Genomic DNA, 23,097 nt, shown 5'->3' on the forward strand with positions numbered 1-23,097 from the left:
ATGTGCTATTACCATACAAGTACATCACCTAACTACTATCATGTGATATCATCATCATCATATCACCATCATCACCCCATTATCATCATCATCATCATCAACACCATCATCAGTGGGGGGGGGGGGAGTGGTAGTGTCAAAAATGGGCAGAATTTATATAATTTAGAGCATTTTAGAAGGACAGTCCAAAAATAAATATGAGAAAGAAGATAGGATCGGACTATTTAATAATATTTTTTTAAAAGATGTAATTTTGACATAAAATTTTGAACGAAGGTCTAAATGTTTAAAGTCCGATCTATATGTCCACGTGAGTGGCCTCATTAAGGCCGTTGGAGGTTGGCCTACGGCGAACCGATGAGCGAAGAACCGGCAAAGGCGGGGATGAAGTGCTTCCATCTCTGGTCGGCGAGGATGGTTGTGACGGTACATGCTCTTATCTTTTCGCCTGTGGCGATGTTAATTGTTTTAGAGGGCCGTGTGCAGCTTGGTTACGTAATACCCCCGCGCGACGGTGGTACAGCTGCGTCCCAATATGCACTTAGACCAGGTGTGGAGGCCATGTGGCCAGTAGTTACGTAATACCTCCGGTAGTGCCGTTTACGACCGGGGTATTTCTAGCGAACTGGCGACAGTAAGTCTGGCCATCTAAGAAAATATACCGTCTCTGGGAGTTGTGGAAATATCACATGAAAGGTGAGGTAGCACGTTGTGCCCCCAGGCGATATTCGCTGTCTCTGATATTTTTCAATAAATAGATAGGATTTTAGAGATATCGAGGAGAAACGTTGGAAGGATCCCGGGGAACGTTGTCCGACTGGACTGGTAAATATATTTTTCTTTTCTGTTGTATAACCTTGATGTGATTGATGTGACTTTAAATATTTTAATACTGTATTATACCAATATTCTTTAGACAGTGTCTCCGGTAATCTGACGAAGTAAATTGTAGGCTTCACTGTTCTAATATTTTTATACGAGTATTTGGTAAGATAAAGCTTAGAGGACCTAGGTAAACTGTATGTTATTGTCTTTATTGTGATAGGTACCAGTATTAATTCTATATTACAAGGTTACTGAATGAGTATTTAAGGGTTAAGTAAAAATTAACCAGTTAGAAATAGAGTTGTAATTCCTTTATTCATTAAGTTCCCCTGGCAGCGTTTCTCAATTATCACACGTGTGTGTGTGTTGTATCACGGTGAAGTGATTAGAATATTGTGTAAACTAGACACCTAGTGATTAACTAATTAAGTGATTAGCTCTGGGTTGTTATTATATTGTTGTTGTTAATTAACTACTGCGGCAAGTACATTTGTCAGCGTAGTGTTAATACAGATTCCAAAGTGTATTGTGTTTTGTTGTGTTTTCTAGTGAACTAAACGTGCTATATATATATATATTTTATATAAGATCTTATCTCTGATTATACCTAGAGCCGAGCCACTCGGGTATTAGACTGTCCGATACAGAGATATCTAATAGATATACAGTTAGGAGAGATATTTGGATAATCGTGTTTTATTCAGTTACGGGTATTATAGGATCCCCGTGACAATGGTTATGACACTCCGGTAGTCGTTGCTTTGAGCCTGCGTGTGCTGTAACCTCACCGTGGTGCAGGGGTGTAACATTCTCTTTGAGAATGGCCAATACAGCACAAATTGAAGTTTACAGTAAAATTCAGTATCCGTAAAATTCTGTGATATTTGTATTTGTATTTTTGCACAGTTCTTTACACTGTTTTTAACCTTGAATTTTTATATTGATGTTGATCATCACTTTATTTATTTGCATTACCATAGTTTGACACCCAATAGCCGATGTTTTTTCGTGCTGAGGTGTCGTTAAACATTCATCCATTCATCCATTCGTTGCTTTGACGATCCTGTGGATGGTGTGGCTATCCATCTCTCTAACCAGGACCGCTTGTCGGTAGACTCCTTCTCTGCGCTGAGTTAGTACCAACCCCGTCTTGCCGGCTGTAGATTTGATGGTGTGTCAGGCAATTGTTTTAGGTCTGGTTTCACTAGTCCGCCCATCAGTGATGCCGGTTCCGAGGTGTCCCCCTGCACGAACTTCAAGAAGCCGGACCTGATTTTCCCGATCTGAACTTTCCAGACGGCTTCCGAGTCGGAGGGAGACGGTGCGGGTGTTGGAGGAGGCCGGGCCTTGTCAGGTTGGTCGCTCGGCTAAGCGACGGCCTTCCTCTTTCCAACGGCGGCTGATCGGGCCGGTGGCTTACCACTGGCAGTACCGGGGATACCGGCCAGTTCTGTCTGGGCCAAATAGTGGTCGGCGATGGAGGGCCTTTACGGGGCGTCTCACTCACCGTGGTGTTGAGTTTGTCCCTCTCGGTGGTCGACGGTTCCGGCGTAGCTGGTTTCCTCCACTCAGGCTGGGTTGGGGTCAGCGTCGCAGAAGGGACCGCCGCTGGCGGTTGAGCCGCCAGTTTTGGTCTCTCACCCCCCCCCCCCCCCCCCCCCGTGCCGTTCCCGGCGTGCTTTTACTCTTCCTCCATCTCCTCCTCTTCTTCTGTACGATCGCGTCGCCGTACACCAAAGTCACAGAAGCCCGTGACCCGGTGTACGTGACGCGATACTCAAGAAGCTTCCCATAACTCAGTCTGGAGCTCGTCGCGGTAAGACGTGTTTGTGCACACTGCACGTGCTTTCGCGGCTCGACTTGGGGATCCTTCACTTTTGTTTTTTTTGTCAGCGAAGTGAAGTTTTCGACTGGGATGTATGCGGCCATTGGAACTGATTGAACACTGGAACGCTTCTCGTCTCGACAGTCTGCACCACCAGGTTGGATTCATTTTTAGCGAGATTCCTTGCCTCCACGTCATTTCTCCGTCTGACTATGTTGACTTGTTTTTTTCGTGACTCATATGACGGCCATTCTGCAGAACGCCACGGTTGTTCGCGTTTAGTCTCTACATGTCCGAACCTTTCCTAGCAGCACTGGAAGATTGACCGCCCCACTCTAAGAAGAAATAGGAAGCGGGGTCGGCCCCTACTACTCTTTTTTAGATTTTACTTTGTTTTATTCTGATACCATCACGTACCCTCCGGAGTCGGGCCCGTTCGCATCACTATACCAACCCATGACGACTGGATTATACCCTAGTCTAATTCTTTCCCGTTCAGACGGATCCGGCTTCTCGAGATCTGTATTTCAGCACAGCACTACACCTTCAACGTCTATTGACTGTCAATCTAGGGGTTTTCTTGACGGGATGCAACCCATCTCGTCCCTACAAGCTGTGCACCCTAACGGCCTTAACGAGGCCACTAACGTGGACGTATAGATCGGACTGTTAGACCTTCGTTCAAAAGTTTATGTCGAAATTACTTTCTTTTTTTAATATTATTAAATAGTCCGATCCTCTCTTCTTTCTCTTTTTTATTTTTGGACCGTCCTTCTAAAATGCTCCAAATTATATAAATATTCGACCGAGCAGTCAGGTCACCGATCTTATCTAATTTCTTTTTGACCACCCGATCTAATCTAGCGACCAAATTCAATGAGTAGGTTTTTCTTTATTAATTATATTAATTAGAGATGCGCATCAAAATTTTAAAGGCCCACTATTTAATTTTTGGTTGTAAATTTCAAAATTGTCCGCTTAATTTTGTTCTGTCCCGGGACAAGTCCCTGGCTATCCAGAGACCGGCCTCTAGTGGTATATGAGCATGTAAAAAGTATTCGCACTCGCACACTCGTAACTCAGTAAGAGTCCCCCCAGGTGGGGGGGGGTAACTCGAGAGTACATGGCGAGACGTCTGTCCTCATCGCAAGTTAGCTTGGAAGTCACTGATTTAGGGCCTCGCTCCATGAAGCGATCTTAGCGTTAAGATAACCTCAAATACATAATATAGTTATTCACTTGAAGTGATCTTAGCACTAAGATTGTGTTGTAGAACAGGGCCCAGGACACAACTGAGACTGGCAGTATTTATAATATGATACACATTACATGGCTAGATTTAAGTATCAGTTAATTTGAAAAACAATGTAGGTCTACTGGCCATACTAAATGAAGAAATTATTAATATGAAAAACTAGTAAGTAAAGTTTAATTAAGATTTTCACAGTGAAATACTCGTAAATGACATTTCTGTAATTCAGATTCAGTTATTAATAAAAACTATTCATCAGTTTAAAATGGCTTTATTCATAAAGTTATAGATCTTAAGAACCATTTGTTACACGAATCAGCTTGTACCAAAACAGTTTTTTTCGTCTCTGTAAAACATAAAAAATTCAGATAAGAGTTTTACTTAGTTACACGACGTTTAGTCCCGTACCTGTTCATCTTTGACCCTGCATTATCATTGTTTTAGTATCTTCGAATTAACACTTGTTGATTCACATCCTGCTTTTTGTTAAAAATAATAAATAATTATACCGTACATATTTGCCATAAGCCTAGATATACTGTCTAGAAATGCGATCTTCTTAATATATTTTAAAGATTTTATCAGATCTTCCTATTGCATAATATAATTATAAAATAGGAACACTATCAGTTTTCGTTTTATTTATATAAAATCGAGTTTTTATTATTGCCACATGAATAAGTATCAACGTCATTTTAAAAAATCATTGTATAACTAAAGAGTTCAAAAATGAAACAGAGGCGCATCCAGAGGGGACTTAGGACCCCCACCCCCCTCCTAAAAATATTTAAGTGTCTTTTTGTTTCCTTTTTTAATTAAATTTGTTTCCCCATTGGCATGTCATTTTGACAATTTCACTGATGTGTCATTTTCACGTGACTATTTCCAACAAAATATTTTTTGGGCCCGCCCCTTTGGTACGCTCTCCCATCTGTACAATAAAATAATGCCAACTCTAATGTATTTTTATGAGACACGCAGTACCCGATTGCAGACAGAAACAGTTCTAAATTTTATAAATACATTTTTAACGATGCGCTCAAAAAAAGAAGGGCGGGACGTAGCCCAGCGGTACAGCGCTCGCTTTTTGAGCGGTCGGTCTGAGATCGACCCCTGTCAGTGGGCCCATTGGGCTATTTTTTGTTTCAGCCAGTGCACCACGACTGGTATATTAAAGGTCGTGGTATGTCCTATACACATACGTTTAAAAAGTCATACATGAAGAAAATACGAGAGAGAGACAAAGAGAGAAAGAGGGAGGGAGGGAGAGAGAGAGGGTGGAGAGAGAGATATATATATATATACAGAGAGACATAGAGACAGGGAGAGAGACAGTTTAAAGAAACAGAGACAAAGACAAAAAGAGTTAATCGAATACAGAGTGTCACGGGGATCCTATAATACCCGTAACTGAATAAAACACGATTATCCAAATATCTCTCCTAACTGTATATCTATTAGATCTCTCTGTATCGGGCAGTGTATACCCGAGTGGCTCGGTTCTATGTATACTAGTGGAAAAAAGTAACTGTGTAACCTAAAAAATCGGATGAAAATAAAACCGCTCAATATTTTAGCCTGATGTTTTGTACATGTTACCAGTGAACGCACCGCCACACAATAGCTGGGTCAATGCCGTATTTGCACGTGCAGTTTTGCTTCTGGGACATGAACATGTTTTTCCCATTTTTTTCTCCCAACATGTTACTTTTCAAGTTTTCAACTGTCGGGTCATTGCATACCAACCGGGGGTACAGAAAAGCAGGTTATTTCTGTTGAAAATTGTAGCAGAGCAATGCCCAGGCTAAACGAAAATGACCGCCTTCGCGCAATTGGCATGATCCAGGCTGGTATGCGCCATACATAAACAGTATTCAGGCTTTGTGGAGACGTTATCAACATGTTGGTAATGTCAGAGACTAACAACGTGCAGGCCGTCCACGCGTGACGTCACGACAGCAGGACAACCACGTCAGACTCGTGCACTTCAGGAATCGATTCCAAACGGCAAGTCTGACAGCGCGGACCATTCCTGGATTGCGTGCCATTAATCCCAGAACTGTACGGAATCGATTACGTGAACATGGTATCCGTCCGCGACGCCCGGCTGTCCGTTCAGTTTTGCTAAGACGTCATCGTGTAGCACGTTTGGCTTGGTGTAGAAGACACTTGCACTTTAATCGCCGTGACTGGGCGGGTATACTGTTTACGGACGAGTCCAGGTTTCACTTGGACAGCAGTGACGGCCGTTCAAGAGTGTATCGTCGTGTATCGTCGTGTTTTAGTGACGCCTGTGTTGTGGAGCGACGTGCATTTGGCGGAGGCAGTGTCATGGTTTGGGGTGGCATCACGTCAACTGGACGAACGCCTCTTGTGGTCATCGATGGCAATTTGAACGCTGTACGCTACCGTGACGACATTATTCAGGCTCACGTCATCCCATTTGTGCAAGGACAGCAACGTGGTAATGGATTTTCTAGCACAGCAGAACATCGATGTGTTGCAGTGGCCTGCGGTCTCACCCGATCTTGCACCAATCGAGCACGTCTGGGATGAGATGCAACGTCGTGTACGTGCACTGCCTAACCAGCCGCTGACGTTGAGAGCGCTTGGTCAGACGTTAGTACAGATCTGGAACGGCATTCCCCAGGCATTCTTCAACAATTTGGTAGGCTCTATGAGGCGACGGTGCCAGGCCTGCATCGACGCAAACGGTGGCCATACGCGCTATTAACTTTGTGAACTGTTTTTTTTTACCCCCCATGTCTTTCATCCCCAATACCGATGAAATGACGGATGCTGTGACATTTTAAATGAATTGACGTTTTGCTTAATTGCCTAATAAATAATGCTATATGATCATTTTATCGTTTTATGTCTTGAAATTATGTTTTTATCAACATGATAACCATACACAGTTACTTTTTTCCACTAGTATATATCAGAGATATGATCTTATATAAAGTATATATAATATAGCACGTTAGTTCACTAGAAAACACAACAAAACACAATACACTTTGGAATCTGTATTAACCTTAAGCTGACAAATATATTTGCCGCAGGTAATTAATTAACAACAACAATAATAATAACAACCCAGAACTAATCACTTAATTAGTTAATCACTAGGTGTCTAGTTTACACAATATTCTAATCACTTCACATCAATCACATCAAGGTTATACAACAGAGCAGAAAAATATATTTACCAAGTCCGGACTGAACTTATATATTTCGTTCAGTGGACGACGTCCGTTTCCCCTGCAGCCTTCCTATGTTTCTTGCCGATAAATCCAAATCCTAGCTATTTATTACAATAACCGAATATCGCCTGGGGGCACATCGCGGTACCGAATACCTACAAGTGATATTTCCACACAGACCAAGACGGCAATTTTCTCTTAGATGGCCAGACTTACTGTCGCCTAGTCGCCAAAATCACGGTCGTAAAAACCGCACTCGCGGAGGTATTACGTAACACAGTGCCCACCTGGTCTAAGTGCATAATGGGACTGCACACGGCCCTCTAACACAATTAATATCGCCACAGGCGAAAAGAAATTAAAAGCATGTTCCGTCACACAGAGAGATAAAAGAAGAGGGGGCGGGGACGGGAGAGACCGAGAGAAAAGTTTATCCCATTCCAACATGTATTCCATTACTGAAATATTAGTGGCTGTTGTATGCAAGGTCCTATCTGTCGGAAATTTATGTAAAAGACCTCGTTCCTCTAATTGGAAAATTGAAAAAAAAAAGAGTACAGTATATAATATGACACAGCCGATAGTTTGACCCTAGCATCAGAAGGAAGGAAATGTTTTATTTAACGACGCTCTCAACACATTTTATTTACAGTTATATGGCGTCAGACTTATGGTTAAGAACCACACAGATATTGAGAGAGGAAACCCGCTGTCGCTACTTCATGGGCTACTCTTTTCGATTAGCAGCAAGGGATCTTTTATATGCACCATCCCATAGACAGGACAACAGATACCACGGCCTTTGATATACCAGTCGTGGTGCACTGGCTGGAGCTAGAAATAGCCCAATGGGCCCACCGAAGGGTATCGATCCCAGACCGACCGCGCATAGAGCGAGTGCTTTACCACTGGGCTACGTCCCGCCCCCTAGTATGAGAAATTCAGAAGTGTATTTTACCTTGTATCAAAGGATAATGGACTGTAAAAATATAAAGAAAATGGTAGGCCAACCGACTATCGTTTTTCGGTACGGTCAGTATGAGATGATGAGTAGGTTTCATTAGTATTGCATTTTCTTTTCTTTTTTTAAACATCAAGTTTAGTATTACGCGCCATTTTAAAAGACAAACATATATCAAACTAAAAACTGTATACTATACAATAAACTGGTTTTGAGCATTACATACGTTTCTCGCTATTCAACTTCATCAGTTACTCCTCAGGTTCCTGTACTAGTACTGGCTCCAACCCATTTTTCCTTGGTACCAATTATCTATTAACCAAGACCAAGACCAAAATGTTTAACGTGCACATTCAGAGCAAGCTGTTATAACGCACACCTGTCCTGGACACAGGCGTCGGCCTCGACCGGCTCCTCCGTCCAGGACAGGAAAGGGTTGGGGTGGGGATAGGAGGGACCGCCTGCACTGGCAGGTGCAAGGGAGCACCAGCAGTCCGACCGCAGCCGGTAACAGGCGGAGGGTGGTATGATGCTATGTAATTTGGAATATCCCGTAGGATTAAGAAGAAGGAAATCGGGCGCAATTTTGAACGGTCGGTCTAAAGGAAAAGGTATTGAGCTACGTTAGGTTTGGAATTTTAGTAGGCCCGAGAGTAGCTCGGTAATTAGGGCCTGCCAATCTATTAACCTTTCGGTAGCACGTCTTTATAGCTGACATAAATTATTAGAAATAAGAACAAAACGAATAACTAATAACACAAGGGTTCTATTTTCTCATCAGGCATCAAACACCATTAAAAAAATTCAAGAAAGAACTACAGAACTAGGTCAACAAAAACATGTTATTAATTATAATTTACAAAAAAACAACAACAACATTTTATGTTTAACACACAATTAAAACACATAATGTTTTTCCAAATTCATTTCCAATGCAGGCAATTTCATTTACATTACGTTATCAAAAGCATAATATATGTCAGAAATCGCCATATCAGATACCTGACTGGCAGAGTTAAAACAAACAGATTAAAGCTATAATATCACTAATTTTCCATCAACAGCCATTAATACTTTCAAAACATAGAGCCTTATTACCTTAGTACTAGCTTACACTGTAACAAGAATTTATTATCCATTTAGCGGACATTGACATCCCTATCTTGAAACTGTCATTTCCACTCTACCCATAGCCCCCCTCCCCTACACCCGCTAAATCAACCCACCCACCTTGCATTACAAATCGTACCAATGAAGCTGACATCTTCAACACTACCTATGAAAATATCATCTTTGGTGCAAGTTTACTCTTGAAAGCCATCATCTTTGACCCCCTTCCATGAAACCCATATTTTACGTTACCCCAAACACCAGCTATTGCAACCGATTATGATGCAGATATTTAACCAGATTTAAATTTTAATTTATTATGCAATATCTCAGTCAGCAAGAGGTTGTTATAAATTAATTCCTTGACGAATAAATCTCAGTCACCAACATTACAATCATGCTACAGTTGATGTAAACTACAATAAATTACAATAATTTGTTCTCGCTGCTATAGGGTTGGCCATGCTGGGTGTAAATGATGTTGGAATACATTTATTAACTGGGAGTATTTCATAATGAAGTCCTTGGCTCATAAAACACTGTCATAGACATCAACAGTTTCGTCTTAGTTAATAACGAATCCGTCGTATCGCAAGTTGTATGTTTTGTCAGCCATTTCGGACGTCATCTTAAATATTTCAAAATGCACAAAGATGTCAAGTTTGCACTCCTCGGATCTTCAACACTTTCGAAAGATGCAAAAGTATTTTGGCACAGAGATCAAAACACGGATTTCTGTCATTTTGTTTACACCTGAATCACAAATAATAAGTGTAATAACTAACGTGAAAATCTATCATGTACTTTCAGTTTTGTTCTAGGATGTACTAAGACAACTGTAACAGTTATATCCGACTTATGGCTTATGCTATAACAATATAATTTGTAACTCATTATTTTATCCTTCCTATAAACCAATTGTATATGACCCTATGTATCGAACTTTCGTATTTCACCCTAAATTCCGAACTACACATGAAACAACCATTTGGCCCTGAAAGTGTCCTTTTTTTTACCTTCCATAAAAGTGTCATCCTTGGCCATATTCACTGACCTCGCAGTGAAAACAAATTGAGGAGTGATAAATTGCTCCCCTAACTTAGATTATGAGGAGCCATTTGAGATATTACCATACTTATACCATATAAATCCACATGCTAAGGTGAGCTATATATCACTCTCGTTGGACTAGTCTCAGAGGAGTAACATGGAGCGAGAGCGACAGCTCTCCTAAAATGGCAAGGTCTGGTGTTAATGAAGATATTTTCTTAAACCTAAACAGAAAACAGTATCAACTGACACCAGCTATTTAAGAAACCATTCATGATCCTGCATAAGAAACAGTGATGGTATTTCTTCAGCCACTATGTGTATATCTTAACTTTGAGCGGAAACAATTCATAAATATATGCTACTGTATAAATTTAGCATACAGTAATACTGTTAAGTTTAAACCCAGTGTGTGGTACTATATACACAACAATAATCACAGATTTCAGTGGATATGATAACGTAGTGCTGATTTTGACACAATTATCTTCTGTTCACAAAGTCGTCATTGTTCGACACGAATCAATATTTTTCGTTAAGAGTCGACATTTTTCGTTAAGAGTCGACATGTTTCGTTAACAGTCGACATTTTCCGTTAACAGTCGACATTTTCCGTTACGACGCTGAAACAATCGGTTGACCGCGATCAGCGTCATGAGTCAGGAATGTTTGTGGATTTCGATAATCTGTCTACAGTATCGAACTCTTCAGAACTAAAGACCTTGCCATGTCGAATAGACGACCTTTTACTACTGCTCTGGCTCTCTCTTCTGTTAATAGTTTCCTCCGGTCTTGGAGGAAGCTTCGGAGGTTTCTCGTTTGGAATTTGTCCAACATCACCGTGTGCCTCAGGCTCCTCCTCTATGTCTGAATCGGTGGTTGTTTTAAAAGACATGATTATGTAGCCAGGCAGATCTTGTCCCACGGGAATATGTGTTTCTGTTGGACGATCAGGTATCAACATATAAGGACTTTCGCCTCCACTAAAAAATATTTCAGAAGTCATATTTTATATTGTGTGATATGATAAAAAAAACACATCAACAAACAAACAAGCAAAGATACAAACAAACAAAACACAAAAATCCATTACCACACCCACCACCAGTAACAACAAAATCCCACAAATATGGTATTAAAAAGAAGGTTACATGTCCGACAAGCTACTCAACTTCTAACGTCTCTTTACTTCCGTGCACCTACCTAGCATCCTCGTCCTCTGCCGCTAATAAAGCCTGTCTGACCTACGGCACTATCTAACGACAGCCGGTTGTAGAGGAGTATAGCAGGTGGTTACAAGTGCTTTTTAATAATACCAGAAGAAACTACTGAACACTTTCCAAAGTGGTCAGACTAAGCCTACAGCTAAAGCTGATGGGAAATGGCAGGTATGGCACGGATAGCCAAAAGAGACAAGTATATGTCGTGAATGGAGACACAAGGACTGGGATGTAGAGCTGGACAGCGAATGAAGTTGAAACATAGCAGGAGCTGCCAGATCAGGAAGAAATGAGATGCATTTCAAAGGAGAGAAAGGAAAGCGGACAGTGGGATATATAAAGAAAAAAATAATAAAATAAAAAACATACATACATACATACATACATACATACATACATACATAGATATATACATATACATATACATACACATGCATGTATATATAACATAGTTGACAAGCTACCAGTACTCAACATCTAACATGTGTACAAAAATGATAGTCGGTTGGCCCATCGTCTTCGCCATGTACTCTCGAGTTACCCCCCCCCCCCCCCCCCCCCCCCCCACCTGGGGGGACTCTTACTGAGTTACGGGAAGCTACTTGAATATTGCGTCACTTACACCGGGTCACGGGCTTCCGTGACTTTGGTGTACGGCGACACGATCGTACAGAAGAAGAGGAGGAGATGGAGGAAGAGGAAAAGCGCGCCAGGAACGGCACGGAGGGGGACCAAAACTGGCGGCTCAACCACCAGCGGCGGTCCCTACTGCGACGCCGCCCCCAGCCCAGCCTGAGTCGAGGAAACCTGCTACGCCGGAACCGTCGACCACCGAGAGGGACAGACTCAACACCGCGGTGTGTGAGACGCCCCGTAAAGGCCCTCCATCGCCGACCACTACGTGGCCCAGGCAGAACTGGCCAGTATCCCCGGTACTGCCAGTCGTCAAGCCACCGGCCCGATCAGCCAGCGTTGGAAAGAGGAAGGCCGTCGCTCAGCCGAGCGACCAACCTGACAAGGCCCGGCCTCTACCTTCACAACCACCGCCCCCCACCGACTCGGAAGCCGCCTGGAAAGCTCAGATCAGGAAAATCAGGTCCGGCTTCCTGAAGTTCGTGCAGGGGGACACCTCGGATCCGGCATCCCTGATGGGCGGACTAGTGAAACCAGAACTGAAACAACTGCCCGATGGAAGCGCTTACGAGCTACACACCATCAAATCTACAGCCGGCAAGACGGGGTTGGTACTAACTCAGCGCCGAGAAGGAGTCTACCGACAAGCGGTCCTGGTTAGAGAGATGGATAGCCACACCATCCATCCACAGGATCGGAGTGTCATAACCATCCTCGCCGACCAGAGATGGAAGCACTTCATCCCCGCCTTTGCCGGCTCTCCGCTCATCGGTTCGCCGTAGACCAACCTCCAACGGCCTTAACGAGGCCACTCACGTGGACATATATATCGGACTTTAAACATTTAGACTTTCGTCAAAATTTTATGTCGAAATTACTTCTTTTTTTAAAAATATTATTAAATAGTCCGATCCTCTCTTCTTTCTCTTATTTATTTTTGGACTGTCCTTCTAAAATGCTCCAAATTATATAAATATTCGGCCGAGCAGTCAATTCTTTTTATTTTTGGCTTGTAATTTTTTTTTTTTTTTATTCTATTAACTTTTTACTAATTGCTATTTTCAAAATTCTGCCCATTTTCAACACTACCCCCCCCCCCCCCCCCCCCCCCCCCCCCCATCCCGAGTCCGGCCACCGATCTTATCGGAGGTCAGACTCGGGATGGGCGTGTTCGAAACCCTAATGGTATATGGGCACGTTAAACTAGTTATCATCATCACCATCGTCTTCTTCTACTATGCCCAGTACCTTTCTTCTATTTCCTCTAGTTATCGCTTCCCCGAACACACTGATATGTCGATTTTACGTCCCCTGTCTGCATCCCTACGAATTATTCAAAATGGGACTGTCTCTCCAAAAAAGATAGTGGTCGTGCGGACAAGTTTATGGTAGAAGAACTTTAAAAAGGAAATCGTTAAATGTTGGGGACAAAAAAGAAAAGACTATGGGATGTGAAAAAACTAAATGGGTATTAATCGACCATCGTTGTTAGTAGGTGTTTAGTAGAGGCCCAATGGGTTCCAATTGGCATAATATACATCACGTCTGAGGGCAGGACGTAGCCCAGTGTTAAAGTGTTCGCTTGATGCGCGGTCGGTCTAGGATCGATCCCCGTCGATGAGCCCATTGGGCTACAGTGTATGTCTTGTTCCAGCCAGTGCACCATGATTGGTATATCAAAGGCCGTTGTATGTGCTATCCTGTCTGTTGGATGATGCATAAAAAATATTTGTTGCTACTGATGGAAACATATAACAGGTTTGATCTATTAATCATCGGCTATTGCATGACAAACATTTGATAATTCGTAGTCATCAGAGGAAACCCGCTACATTTTTCCCTTAGACAGGAAAGCACATACCATGGCATTTGACCAATTGTGGTGCATTGGTTGGAACGAGAATGGTTGAATGGATCCACCAATGTGGTTTGATCCTGCGATACAAACACATCAAGCGAGCACTCGACCAACTGAGCTAAATCCCGCCCCCAGTGAGGTGTGTGTGTGTGTGTGTATGTGCGTGTATTTGTGTGTATGTGTGCGCGTGCATGTGTGTACGTGCGTGTGTACCTGCGTGTATGCGTGTATGTTTTCATATAATTATATTTAAACACATTTCTACATTATATTCATTTTTTATGTCTTACCATCCAGCATTATAACGCTCTATTTCCGTGTCAAGTTGAGCAATGATTGTATCGAGGCTTGGTCGCTGTTTCCGCTCGACGTTCCAGCACTGCGTCATCAAGTCATACAGCTCCGTGGTGCAGTTACCGGGAGGTGGGAAGTAATCCGTTGGGTTCTGTGATACCATTTTACCATACAGCTGAAAGTTAAGTAACTTGATATAACGCAGAATATATAGCTGCAGTAGCGAACAATAAAACCAATGTTTAAAGGGACATGTCCTAGTTTTTAAACACTAAGGCATATTTTTCACCATAAGAGCCGTTTATGATCACTGAAATCAAATATTGCTTATATTTTATTGTTTAGATTATCCATTTCCGTACATCCCAAGTGTTTCTGGTTACCTGGTGTTTCTAATACAACAAATTAAATGCATTTTTCATATTTTTAAACACGCACGTGTGTCTGAGAAGTAACGGTTATCGAGTTGCGTTTTAGTCCATTTTAATGGTATTTCAACGTCACAGACTCTTGTTACAGGTTTGCAAATTAACCAAACTTAGTGTCCATTTTTGCGGGTTGAAACTAGAGTCTAGATATAAAATATGCCTTAGTGTTTAAAATCTAGGGTTTGTCCCTTGAAGCCAGTCAGCGGCTGTATAAGCAATCTGCACACTGTTCATTTATCGAAAACAAATAATTACCCCAGATATTTTAGCCCATATGGGTAATAAATACTAACATCATTCTGCGTTAATTCGTCGAACTGGTTCAGTGAGTCCCGCTGATTACCGGAGAGGAAATTCAAAATCTCCCAGATAACGAAAGCGAAACTGAAAACATCAGACTCGGGAGAATAGACAGCGTTCCGGATAACCTCTGGAGCCGACCTGCAATACATGGACGTTTTTTTAATGAATGTTTTATTTTCATTTATTTATTAATGCTTACGTCATTTGTTCATCTGTTTGTTACGAAAGAGTATAATTTGATTTTTTTTAAAAACTGAACATTAAATATTGTATTTTGAATTTGTCTTTTCTTCCGATCGGTACATCCGATGCACGACATTTAATTTTGAAATACAGTATAACCTCGATTTAACGTCACTTAATGTACCAATGCAATTTTGGCGTTATATCGAGTTGGCGGTATAGTGAGGGTGCCTTGGGTTTACTACCAAACATATTTTGTTTGAAGTTGCTAAATATCAAAAGAATGACATGTTTTAAATAAAACTAACAGGCAGTAATAACAATAAAATAAAATAAAAATAAGAACCAGGTAAGAAATTATCGAATATTTTATGTATTTATGTTGATTCCCTTCTACAAAACGAAAATTTACGTTTTAATGTCATCCCGGGCACTGCATGACCACTGACGGAATGGGCTCCGGTTCAGTGTTGGACTCTTCTTCCTGGTCATCGCACGTTTTTGTTTTTTTCATAAGTTATCTTAACACTTTCAACAATCTGCTCATCACTAAGACTTTTATTTTGAAATACTGTATATAAATCCTTTAGGAATAGGTTTTTACAAAATACCGTTTCTTTGCTGTTCAGTACACTAGTAAAAGTTTTTAGTTTCATCACCGACCTGTTGTATGACCTTCTGTTTAGCGACTCTTTAACTTGGACATATGGTCGTCGTTGGTTTTCGTCTCTGGGCAACTGAACCATGTGGGCAAGTCGGACAAACCACACCTAAAATACACAAGCGATTTCTAAATCAGTAACATCGGTGACAGTTCCGTTGGAGCTAAAAGGGGGTGGGTTTTTACATTAATGGTTTCGGGTAGCATGGTCCTTTAATGTCTCACAGCAAGAAATGCTTTGATACAATAGCGACCAAAATATAGATACTGAAGTTTTAAAAAAGTTTTTTTAAATAATTTTCTGTAGACAGGATGTGTGACCTTTGATATAAATGTCGTGGAGCACCAGTAAGGGTGGATCCAGGAATTGTTTTGGAAGAGGGGAGGTAACTTTAAAAAGGGTATTGTGCCAGACAGTTACTTTATAAATTGAATTTACACTTGCAACGCTTGGAACTGAAAATATACCACAAAACCCATCCAATACTATATGTCAGAATTACCAAATATTTGACATCCAATAGCCAATTATTAATAAATCAATGTGCTCTAGATAGTCGTGTTGTTAAACAAAACACATTTTAACTTTAACTTAACTGATAATATTAATACCAAAGCGCGTACCAACATTTCAAAGTACAGGGCCCGGTAACACAAAGCACTCGTAACACTTTCCCCTGCGCGTGCTGTAACCTCACCGCGGTGCAGGGGTGTAACATTCTCCTTGAGAATGGCCAATACAGCACAAAATTGAAGTTTTTAGTAAAATTCAGTATCTATCTGTGATATTTGTGTTTTTGCACAGTTCTTTACACTGTTTTTGTTTAAATCTTGAATTTTTATATTGATGTTGATCATCACTTTATTTATTTGCATTACCATAGTTTGACACCCAATAGCCAATGTATTTTTCGTGCTGGGATGTCGTTAAACATTCATTCATTCATTCATTCATCCATTCATTCATTCATTCGTAACACTTTCGTCAGACGTACGCAACACATTATGTTGTACGTCTCATGTAAGTGTCACAAGTGCTTTATGTTACCGGGCCGCCATTTTGCTGTTAGTAAATTAGGTCATTTCCGGTGGTCCGATTTTGTCCTATTTTGGATATGTTATGTAGGGATAACCCCAGAATAAGATAAAACAAAAAAAACCTTCTGTTGCAATTAGTCCTAAGGCCGTAACCGTAGCGGATAACGGATATAAGGGGAGGTACGTGGGATTTTCTGTGGGGGGTTGGGGTTGTTGGGGGTGGGGGGCGTTGAGGGTGGTTGTAGGTTGTTTTTGTTTTTTTTGTTTCTTTTTTTAGTGCAAGGTAAATCCGTGGTTGACCTTCACCTTTCTTTTTGCAGACAGGGGTTGAGTCGCCTCAGCCAGGATGTTGGACGTCTGTATCTCTCCGTGCACCCAGCCTCGACTGTGCAGGTCACGTAAGTTGACAGCCGTCGTCTGCAAATACCGCAAGTACTCGGTATCGCTCGAATCATACAGTCGGTTCTTGCAAAGGTCTGCCAGTGATCTCGACAATGACTTATCGATGTGGTATTCCTGTTGTATGAAAGTACAATCGAACTCAAGTCATAACTTAAAAGTCGCCAACCCTATAGTTTCAACCCGTGAGAATGAACACTATGTTTGGTAGCTCGAGTGTCGTCTAACCCTCCCCTGTTTATATGCTGTCGAGGATAGGTAGAAGGCCAGAATAAAGGAAATGGTTTATTTAACGATGCACTCAACACATTTTATTTAGGCCTACGGTTATATGGCGTCGGACATATGGTTAAGGACTACGCGGATACTGACGGAGGAAACCCGCTGTCTCCACTTTATGGGCTACTCTTTTCGATTAGCAGCAAGTGATCTTTTATATGCACCATCCCACAGACAGGATAGTACATACCACGGCATTTGTTACACCAGTTGTGGAGCACTGAGCAACGTTCCCCCCCCCCCCCCCCCCCCCCCACTGTTTGTATGATGTCAAGGATAGGTAGAGGACACTCGAGCTATAAATTTGGTTATCTACAAACCTGAAACACATCTGGATAAAGTTATAATAGAGTGAAACGAGAGTCAGGTTCAACAGGGGAACTACCCTCTATACATAGATTAGGCCTCGTTTCCATAACCGTTACTTCTCAGAGGTACGTGCGTTTTTAGAAATTTCTTTTTTAACTTGCATTTCTTGGTAGTACAAACACCAGGATGATCAGGGGGTGAGACATAGCCTAGTGGTAAAGCGCTCGCTTGATGCGCGGTCAGTTTGGGATCGATCCCCGTAAGCGGGCCCATTGGGTTATTTCTCGCTCCAGCCAGTGCACCACGATTGGTACATCAAAGGCTGTAGTATGTGCTATCCTGTCTGTGGGATGATGTATATAAAAGACCCTTGCTGCTAATCGAAAAGAGTAGCCCATGAAGTGGCGACAGCGGGTTTCCTCTCTCAATATCTGTGTGGTCCTTAACCATATGTCCGACGCCATATAACCGTAAATAAAATGTGTTGAGTGCGTTGTTAAATAAAACATTTCCTTCCTTCCTTCCTTCCAGGATGATCAGAAACATTTCAGATGTACGAAAATTAATAGCCTATACAATAAAATCTAAGTAATGTCCAAGTTTAATCGGCCTTAACGAGGCCACTCGCGTGGACATATCGATCGGACTTTAAACTTTTAGATCTGCGTTCAAAATGTTATGTCGAAATCACTTCTTTTTTTTAAATATTATTAAATAGTCCGATCCTCTCTTCTTTCTCTTATTTAATTCTGGACTGTCCTTCTAAAATGCTCCAAATTATATAAATATTCGGCCGAGCAGTCAATTCTTTTTATTTTTGGCTTGTAACCTTTTTATTTTTTTTATTTATTCTATTAACTTTTTTACTAATTGCTATTTTCAAAATTCTGCCCATTTTCAACACACACACACACACACACACACACACACACACACACACACACACACCCTCCATCCCGAGTCAGGCCACCGATCTTATCGGAGGTCGGACTCGGGATGGGCGTGTTCGAAACCCTAGTGGTAATATGGGCACGTTAAACTAGTTATCATCATCACCAAGTTTAATTGTCAAAAGACAGTTCTAATAGTGAAAAATATATTGTATTATTTTAAAACTAGGGTCTGTCACTTTAAAGGGAACAACCTTGGTTTGCTGCCATTGTAAGATGTGTCAGATGCAATAACGTCTTTTTGAAGACAATATGGTGCTCAGAGATCGGGCGTCTGTGGTTGGTGTACAGCAGCTCAAAATGTCACAATTGGCTAAGATTGACTCCAGCCCACAAATCGGCCAAATGTGAGCCAAGACGGCCTAAAATGTCACAAATGCTGAATTGTGTGTTCTTGTTGTAGAGAAATAGTGCATATCTAGTCTGAGAGTGGCAGTCCTCTTTGTGGCGGTGCAAGGAAGGTGAACTCACCAATAGAGGATCTTATCGGGAGTGGGTGGGTGTGGGTAATTTTTGGCATGTTTCCACCAGAGAACTGTTCAAACACGCCTGTTGTGGGCACAACCTCTGACTACACCAGAGTTCTGTCCATGCCAGGGCCCTCAATGAGGCGTTAGATAGAGAGTCGTGGAATCAACCACTACTAGTAGTGGACCAAAATTTAATGCCTGGTCATGTATTACTGTTTTGTCGTGTTTTGATTTGTCTAATTACTAGAACTAACAACACGGTTAGTAGATTCAGAAGTTGGACGGCACACACCCTCTAAACAAAAAGTAAATGTTTTCATACCTAAAGTCCAATCTGATACAATTCCCTTTTAAAATTACAATACGCTTTCTGTTTTATTTTGCTTCTTTTTTTTGCTTTTTTTTTTTTTTTGCTTTTTTTTTTTTTAGGGGGATAGGGATGGCAGGCCCTAATAGATCTGCAAAACACTTCAGCCATTACAAGTATTGTTTCTAGGAATAACTGGAACATTTTGGGCTGATACAGAGGTGTGATAGGTGACTAGCAGTTTTCCCCGTGTCAACCAGTGCCCATTTACTGGCACCGAAATATCGTGGTACGTACAGTCCTGTCTATCAGCGCTCACATGGTTTGATTTGGTCGCAGGATTGAACGGCCTCGGTGGATTTATTCTCTGATGTGCTTTTTTACCTGGTTTTATCTATTATTTTGATTGTTTGCAGTATACTACTATTTTTTCTTTGATATTTAAAAAAAAAAAAATATATATATTTTATTATTATACGATTCCTTACCAGTATCGTGTTTTGCTCGTTCTTGTATATTTCTATTACGTCTGGAATGCCCGGAAGATCTTTTTCGTTTTTCAGGGACCACCACACCTGTGTTGGGTAACTTGCAGGAATTATCTCTTGCACTACTGTTGAATTCTGAAAATTAAAACGTCATAACACGTTGGTCACGATTTTAGGCATATGTTAAACGTGGGACGTGGCCAACTCAAATATGTAACAGTCAAATTATATATATAGATATAGATATAGATATATATATATATATATATATATATATATATATATATATATAGAGAGAGAGAGAGAGAGAGAGAGAGAGAGAGAGAGAGAGAGAGAGAGAGAGAGAGAGAGAGAGAGAGAGAGAGATACACACACACACACACACAACACACACACACACATACATACATACATACATACATACATACATACATACATACATACAAACAAGCATGCATGCAGGCATGCATCCATACATACATACACACACACATACACACATACATACACACACATACATGCACACATACATAGATACATGCATACATACATACATACATACATACATCTGTAGCTCAGAGCGCATCGTGGTTAGTCTCGCAATTTGCGGGCGATTCGGTACCACAGGTTCGAGTCCCATCAACGGCATGGGACAATTTGTTAGGCCAGAAAGGATTTATTTATATTGTGGGGCGGAACCCAAACAAATCCCTATCCTAGTAAGTCCTGCCAGGGATGTAAGACAGGTCAATACATAAAGTCTCACTACACAGATCAGTTCCGGGTGAGAGTTCATTTATCACGGTCCACTACAGTTCCTAGTTGTGACATATGTTGTGGTTCACATATTCACTTCTAGGAACTGGGGAAGAATTAAAACAATATGTATGTTTAATGGTAAGCCTTCTGGTTGTATTTTGCCCATGTTATTTTGTAATACTGTGCATTAACCTTTTGGGGCATGGGCGTAAGAGACAACCGGAGTGAATCGGTTAATGAACCACCTTTTCGGACCAGTACTACAGCCAGATGCGGTCATATAGCAAACAAACTGAGAAGGAAATGTTCTCAATTTTGGAGTAAAAAAAAATGCTTACATAATGTATGTTCGCAATGGTGTATGTTGTTAGTGCCAACGAGAACCCGTTCTATTGGCAATCGTCATTTGAAGTTGGGAAATTTAACATGGGTTTCAATGGTAGATGACATCTGTGTAGTGAGACCTAAGATGGGGGAGAAGTGATGGGGGACATGCCCCCCCCCCCCCCCCCCCGCCACACTAATGTGGTTGACAAAACCACTAGCCGGTGAGTTTATGATTCTATCCCAAATTCCTGACCAATTATTCCTTTAAAGGTGTTTATTCAAAACATTATATTCTAGTTTAACAATAAGGTTAAATGAGCTTCATCTAATTATGTTGCTATTAGATCGATATAATATACTAGTATACATGTACATACAAACAGAAAACGTAAGTCAAATTATATTTGTTGAATGTTGTTTTCACTTTTACCCTTCACACCTCGTTCCTGGAAAATTAATCAGTAAACTTAATCTTGGTGGTTTACACAATTTATATTATATAAGTTAAATTATTACTATCAGCTAATCAAATATTTAAGTACTGCAAGCGATAGTCTCATACATCTGCCGCCAATTGAATCTAACATCAGGGATCGAAATTGCCTGACATTCCTGCAGGATATATATACGGTCCGGTAAGCTACAAATTCTGCTGGACCAAAAATGACTGAATCAAACTAATGTGTTTATATAAATGTAAAATGTCAGGATGGCAATATTTTTACCTCTGCTAAAGGAAAGAAATAAGGAATCACACAAATAGTATCAGAAAATAATGATTTTTTTGTTTTTGTTTAACGACACCACTAGAGCACATTGATTTATTAACCATCGGCTATTGGATGTCAAACTTATGGTCATAGAGAAAACCCGCTACATTTGTTTCCATTAGTAGCAAAGGTTCTTTTATATGCACCATCCCACACACAGGAAAACACGGCCTTTGATATACAAGTCATGGTGCACTGGCTGGAACGAGAAATAGCCCAATGGACCCACCGACGGGGATCGATCCCAAACCGACCGCGCATCAAGCGAGCATTTTACCACTGGGCTACGTCCCGCCCCGTGTGCAAATAATGACTGCAACTAAATTCCTTAATTCACAGTGTCAGAAGTTGACCGTGTTACTGCCAGTCAATTCCACATTACTGACGTTCAATTCCACATTACTGACGTTCAATTCCACATTACTGACGTTCAATTCCACATTACTGCCAGTCAATTCCACATTACTGACGTTCAATTCCACATTACTGACATTCAATTACACACTACAACATATATATCGGACTAACAAAGTGACAACAATTATTTACCATCTCAAGTATTAGTGTGTAGGGTTCTACACTTTCACTTGAGAGGTAAATGGCGCTATCGAATGAATCCGCACTTCCTCCGGGTGATGACGTGGAATAGGGTCGCCGCAGGGCTGCAAAGACACAAGTAAAAATGTGGGATTTTTGTGTTCGTTTAACGACACCACTAGAGTACATTGGTTTCTATTAAACATCAGATATTGGATGTTAAACATTTTGTAATTTTGACATATAGTCTTAGAGAGGAAACCAGTTACATTTTTTCCCCCATTCATAGCAACGGATCGTTTATATGCACCATCCCACAGAGAGAATAGCACGTACCACGGCCATTGATATACCAGTCGTGGTGCACTTGCTGGAACGAAAAATAGCCCAATGAGCCCACCGACGGGGATCGATCCTAGACCGAAAGCGCATCAGGCGAGTCCCGCCCAGCAAAGACACAAGATGTGGTTGTAATCGATTTACACCAACCGATCAACTTCGGTTAGAATTATATGAATATAAAAAGGAATTGAATTATAAGGACCATGACATATGATGAGGTTAACCGGAATCTAGACAATACAAACTGGTAATTTTACATTTAATAACTATTTAATATCTGTTTTTTCTTTATGTACCACTGAAAAGCAACCCC

The 23,097-nt window shown here is 41.1% G+C and overlaps 2 protein-coding genes across 2 annotated transcripts; both read right to left on the reverse strand.

The window, feature by feature from the left end:
* Positions 1-8,604: 8,604 nt before the first annotated feature.
* On the reverse strand, positions 8,605-15,912 carry LOC121384488 (fibroblast growth factor receptor 1-like). Its single transcript, XM_041514895.1, has 4 exons — positions 15,812-15,912; positions 14,956-15,103; positions 14,231-14,409; positions 8,605-11,212 (listed from the first exon to the last, which is right to left on the reverse strand). Exons 1-4 carry the CDS (start codon positions 15,892-15,894, stop codon positions 10,882-10,884), a joined length of 741 nt encoding a protein of 246 aa, XP_041370829.1. The 5' UTR covers positions 15,895-15,912; the 3' UTR covers positions 8,605-10,881.
* Positions 15,913-17,120: 1,208 nt separating this feature from the next.
* Positions 17,121-22,714, reverse strand: LOC121383556. The gene is made up of 3 exons (XM_041513643.1): positions 22,455-22,714; positions 20,050-20,184; positions 17,121-17,363 (listed from the first exon to the last, which is right to left on the reverse strand). Exons 1-3 carry the CDS (start codon positions 22,629-22,631, stop codon positions 17,121-17,123), a joined length of 555 nt encoding a protein of 184 aa, XP_041369577.1. The 5' UTR covers positions 22,632-22,714.
* Between the last annotated feature and the right edge of the window lie 383 nt (positions 22,715-23,097).

The sequence above is a fragment of the Gigantopelta aegis genome, chromosome 10, assembly GCF_016097555.1.
Source record: "Gigantopelta aegis isolate Gae_Host chromosome 10, Gae_host_genome, whole genome shotgun sequence".
Lineage (NCBI taxonomy): Eukaryota > Metazoa > Mollusca > Gastropoda > Neomphalida > Peltospiridae > Gigantopelta > Gigantopelta aegis.